We start from the raw sequence: 6,000 nt of genomic DNA, 5'->3' as shown, positions 1-6,000 counted from the left end.
TGACTAGTTCCTGAGATATCGGACACGGTAGATTCAACGCTGAACTGGTGTGAGTTGAAATCTCTAGTCATATGAGTTGGAATCTCTAGTCATATGAGTTGGCGAAAAGCGAATAGAGAATATTCTGCTCATATGAGTTAAATTCTATTAATATAAGTTGAAATTCTATTCATATGAGTTGAAATTCTATTCATATGAATTGAAATTCTATTCATATGACTTTGATTTTCTACTCATTTGTACTCACCATTTTTAGCAGGGATTCTCCGCAATATTGAAATAAAGAAAGAAAGAAAACTAAAATCGACACATTTAAGACTTATTTTATTTAGAACAAAAATCAGGAGGGAAGAAAAATATTTACAAACATATAAACCGTGATAAAACGAAATATGAAACGATTAAAATTTTAGATACATCTACTTACGCTCATGTAAGCATTAAAAGGATATATTTGAGTATTTCTTACTCGTGGTCACAATTGAAGGCAGAATTGACTAGATTATAATATGATCAGGAAAATATAAAAATAAAAGACATTTACAAAAATTCACTTTGGGTTGCCCGTTGAACACAAATAATTGACGTCTGGTTTTTGATGATAAAACAACAATCCGAGTTTGATTAGACGACTATTTTAGTCCTTTAATCTCCGATTTGTGACAGCGTTATTCGAGTTATACGATTCGAACCAGCGTTGACAAGGCTTAGACCTACGGGAGCTTTAGAGAAGAACACGTTTATTGTACTCATTGTCTTCATTGCAAATCCATCCGCTGAAATGGTCTGAGCTCCGTCATTCCATAAGGCAGCAACTATTTTAACTCTCCGGGGTGCAAATTGCTTATCCGGCAAATTTGAAGGCGCATTCAATTGCTCATGGCTAGGACTGCAACGACTGATTTAGTATTTGAATGTAAAACAAAGAGGATTTTTTTTTAATTTCTGTTATTTGAATGAAAAATTCTGTCATGCCATCGGGTAGCGGACGATGTCACATTTGAAAAATATTATTAAAATCTGAGTAACTTATCGAGATGACGACAACAGGTTAACAGGTAGCCTCTTTTCCCGAGCCCTCGTGCTTTGGTGATCGCTATTCACCGGTGGCGATTCTTGAAAGGTTGGCAACACCAGATTTCGTCCTCTTGAAAGTATGTTAAAGCAATCGATATTTTTGCAGCAGTCTGCCCTGACTATGATTGACTGCTCACTGTTTCTAATGCATTTGAATGGAAAAGAAGAGGCAAACAGTCAAATCAGGAGCGGGGACCATCAGCATGAAAGTAAAAATGACTGATCGCACATTTAACTTCATCCGGCGCCGGCGGCAACTATTTTAACTCTCCGGGGTGCAAATTGCCTACCCGGCGCATTTGAAGGCGCTTTGAAATGCTCATGGCTGAGACTACAACAGGTGATTTGGATTGCATGTTGCAAAAAGGAACCAAGAACATGCCAATGTTGCTAGGATTGTGCAACTTACATTCTTCGCGATAAAATTACTGAAATCATGCAAAATATTAAATTTACAAAGGCAATGTTCGTCTTGAATTCACAATTTATTGGGAGTAATGATAAGACTTGTTCAGACGATCAGTTAATATTTGCAAGGTAAGAAAAGTTGCACAATCTTAGCGACACTGGAATGCTCTTGGTTCCTTTTTGCAAAATGCAATCCATTTAATATTTAATACATCTGATAACCTTATCACGTAGAGACACGCGACTGGGATGCATGAAAAGTGAGAATAATGTGGGCAATGTGTTTCAGCCAGGGGACAGATTTATAGATTTCGATTTGATACTATGAGTTTGCGGGAACAAATGAGAGAGAATCATCTGAAAAAGCAAAAGAAACGTAAAATTATAAACCGACCAAATATAGCGAGACAAAAACACTGCTCACAACTGGAAACAAATTGTTTTGATCTGACTGAAACGCTTGATCTAATTTCAGAAGTCCCACCTCGCGCTATCTTCGCCGAAGATTAAGGAGGGTGGTGTGTACTGAAAAAAAATTATCGGCGTTTTTACCACGGTCTGTTAGTACCTTTACCATCTCATTTATTTTTACCAATTATCGATAATTTTACCAAGACAGACTGGTAAGCTTACCTAAAAACCGGTATTTTAGCTGTTTTTTTCAGGTGAGAGTACCACTTTTATTGGTAATCAATTCCCGGTAACTCTGCCATTTAATCTCGATAATTCTACCACAGTCGATAAAAAATATTGGAGTTTTTACCAAGGTCCAGTAAAATTACCGAGAGAGTTCAATAATTTTACCGAGATTTCTCGGTAAAATTCCCAATTCCATAAATGGTAATTTTACCAAGAAAAAGCTGGGATTAAATAGAACCCTGAATTCTTGGTAATTTTACCCTTTTCTTAGTAAATACACCGAGATTTTTTTTTCAGTGCATGCATACCTCCGTTGCGGCTTCGACATCTCCGCTACTGTTTTACTTTCTAGAAAGAGACCAAACCAACATGATGACTTGAAAGTTTCACAGGATATTCTTCATAAAGAGAAAAGAAATCGTTGAAATTTTCAAACAATGGGCGTTCGGTAGTTTTCCGTATAGAAAATAAAGCACCATGAAAGGAAGTCTTCAACGCCGCAAACTTAGATACCTACGCACTTCTGCATTTTCACCTTCGAAATGCAATCCAATTTGTGTAAGAAAAGTTTCAGTGGCGTGGAGTGAATTGAAATTTATCGATTGTTATGCCATGTAAACCTATGGTAAAGAATCGATGATTAAGGTGTTTGCTGCGAACACCCTGTTCATCGATCCTTTTCCATAGGTTTAAATGGCATAATCTTTATTATACAGCTACAAGCAAAATCTTGGAAGCACTATTTCTGACGAACAGCCGGACCGATAAGGATGATCTTTACATGTATGTCATCTATAGTAGATGTAGATGTGCAAAAAATTATGAAACCCCGAACTTTTAATGTTGTAGAGCTTTTAAAGCTCATGTCACTTAAGTCCAATGTTAATGGCGTGAGAGATATGTCGTTTCCGCTAGAAACGTCAAGGTGTGGGATTCTACCTGAATGACTGGAATAAACAATAAAACAATGGAAAAGCTCGTGAAGGGCTCCTCATTCGAAGAGTTGAGGAACGGTGCATCGCTCAGGTTCAAGGTTCAAGGTCCAAGGTATAAGGTGTAACTCAATTTTTCCTGTATTCGTTCGGCTTCGATTTGTGGCATTGGTCAGTTTACTTGATTGCTGAATTTCTTTTAATATTTACAGCAGATAAACAGCAGGTACAAAGTGAGAAGGCAGGCGCTGCGTCGCGTCGGGACGGACCAAATTTTATTAACTCTTAACGGTCGAAATCCAATTTTTTTTTTTTTTTTTTTTTTAAATCAAGTATTTAAAAATAACATAATAAATGGAAATTTCTCCAGTAAGTGGAATGTGAAATTATGTAAATCCAGCTATTTTCCATCATTTACAAATCTGAGTGTTACGTCAAAAATTTTGAAATCGATGCAGCTCGAACACAAAATGGTGTATATTAAAATGGAAGAACATTTTTGCCTATATATATGCGTATAGGGCCCGCGAAGCGAGCCTGAGGGCGCGGCGCCCTGGGGGTTGGGCCGCGTAGCGGTCAGGGCTAGTAATCTATACATCGCAAAGCACGCCACGCCACTGGACAAGGCGCAATAGTTGCAGTTCTTGATATCTCGAGAAATACGTGTTTGAAGTTTCGGAATTACATGGATCCTTGTTATATGAACTGACTTTTTGATGCTTGAAAATTGAAATTCGGGAGCGAATTTTTCACAGAATATGCATTAAGAATACTTTCACTTGAAATCATTAAAATCTCAATTTTTCAAAAACTACACTTATGCGGCTTGTCCTACACGCCCCTCATGTCGCCACCTTCTGGCCAAAGTATCACAAGTGCCATAGGACGTTTAAAAATTTCCGCCGTCAATTTATGTTTTCACAGACGAAGTGTACAAAGAAGCTGTCCGAAAATTTCACTGAATTTTCCTTGTGCTGCAATTCAGTGAAATTTTCCAACAGATTCAACCAACAATTTCTCCGTAAAAAAATGAAATGGTGAAATTTTTGAACGTCGCATGGCTTGTGATATTTTGGCCGGAAGGTGACGATTTCACGATCATTTTCTTCAGAATCTTTGAAAAGTAGACAGGACGTTACATTAGAGATCTTCGCTAAGGTGCACTGAAAAAGAATTCTCGGCGTTTTTACCAAGGTCCGTTGGTACCTTTACCATCTCACTTTTTTACCAATTATTGCTAATTTTACCAAGACAGACTGGTAAGCTTACCTAAAAACCGGTATTTTTACTGTTTTTTTTCAGGTAAGAATACCACTTTTACTGGTAATCGATTCCCGGTAACTTTGCCATTATATCTCGGTAATTCTGCCACGGTCGATAAAAAATATTGGCGTTTTAACCAAAGTCCAGTAAAATTACCGAGAAAGTTCAATAATTTTACTGAGATTTCTCGGTAAAGTTACCAATTCCATATAAATGGTAATTTTACCAAGAAAAAACTGGGATCAAATAGAACCCTGAATTCTTGGTAATTTTACCCTTTAATTAGTAAATACACCGAGATTTTTTTTTCAGTGTGAGGAATATCATACGCTCACTGCGCTAAAATTACTTTTCTCGCACTTCTCTTGGAAGAAAATAAAAATTCACAATTGCTGAGGAACGAGACTGATTGACAGCGAGTTGGAAGAAATAACCCAGTCGTGGGTGTTACGGGGGGGGGGGGGGGGGGGGGTCAACTACGGCACACACAAACTTATCCAAAAGGTCAGCGTTTCGATTGTCGATGTGCTATATCGATATGTTCCTATCTTAACAATGCAATTTATCGATCAAGGTCTATCGCTGATGATCGGACATGACCCACTGCTCCAATTATGCAGCCGGTTGGTGCGTACCTGCTGGTGTTATTTTTAAAAGATTCGTCATCCTTATCCGTTGCGAAACTTACCATTTTCATCCTATTTAAATTTTCATTCGGTGACTTTAAAATAAAAGCCTAATAACAGCATACCGTCAACATGCAGTGTTGATTTATACTCACTGTTGGATCAGAAAAAAACATATTTCTGACTGCTTCTTTATTAGTGCAAAAATGAACAAATCAAGGCGGACGCTCCTTTTATATTTGGTCACAAAATAAAATCGGGCACATCATCATTTTTGCATGCAGCCACTGTTACTAGAATTTTTGACACCTTGAATTTTCAAGGTCCGACACGATTTAATGTTTCAATTGCTTCGAAAGTTACTTAACTTTGAAACAATGAAATCTCCTTCTTCACGGAGAAATGGTGTTAGTCAAGGTCAAACGTATCTGGGCCGGTGGTTTCATGATAACTGGAATAGTTTTGTCGCCGTAACAGACAATACATTTTTCGGTCATATTTTTAGTATTAATGATAATAATCACTCGGATTTTTTGCATTAATCTTCCAACCTTGGTAAAAATTGACAGTAGAATCTGTGTTCCAAAATACCATAGAGCGCCGTGATACGCTGCGGCGCGGCGCGATGGGCGGGCAGCCAGCGAGAAACGCGCATTGGCGCCTACAAACCTAACAGGGATACTTCACGCATTGCGCAATGCGTGAAGTATCCCTGTTGGGTTTGTAGGCGCCAGTAAGCCGCCGCTCCGCTTTGTGTTGGGATCTAATATTTTAACTCGTGGACTCAGCGTGTTTCAACTCATGACTTTGAAATGTTTGCACACTCTGTATGGATTATTCTCATTTTAATTGATGAAACAAAATAATGTGCGTTTTGTAAATATTAAGGTGATTCCGTACAAACTTAAGGATTTACAAAGCACACGAATTTCTGCACAATTTCTTATAGTCTTTTATAGCCGATGGCGAAAAAGCAACAGCCAGGCAATAAAGTGTAAAGCCCGGCGATAGGAACTATGGCCCGGCTGTATAATTTTTTATCACTTCGTGTAGCC

At 38.0% G+C, this 6,000-nt stretch overlaps 1 protein-coding gene across 1 annotated transcript in view; it reads right to left on the bottom strand.

The window, feature by feature from the left end:
* Positions 1 to 305: 305 nt before the first annotated feature.
* Idh3g (Isocitrate dehydrogenase (NAD(+)) 3 non-catalytic subunit gamma) overlaps positions 306 to 6,000 on the bottom strand; it is a 32,439-nt gene continuing 26,744 nt past the window's right edge. Inside the window, exon 10 of the mRNA XM_019043481.2 lies at positions 306 to 1,842. Coding sequence (XP_018899026.2) covers position 1,842 — 1 coding nt within the window. The 3' untranslated portion in view covers positions 306 to 1,841. The remainder of the gene's footprint in view (positions 1,843 to 6,000) is intronic.

Source organism: Bemisia tabaci, chromosome 9 (assembly GCF_918797505.1).
Source record: "Bemisia tabaci chromosome 9, PGI_BMITA_v3".
NCBI classification, from domain to species: domain Eukaryota; kingdom Metazoa; phylum Arthropoda; class Insecta; order Hemiptera; family Aleyrodidae; genus Bemisia; species Bemisia tabaci.
Note: the sequence above shows the minus strand (reverse complement) of the source record. Positions and strands in the feature narration are given on the sequence as shown.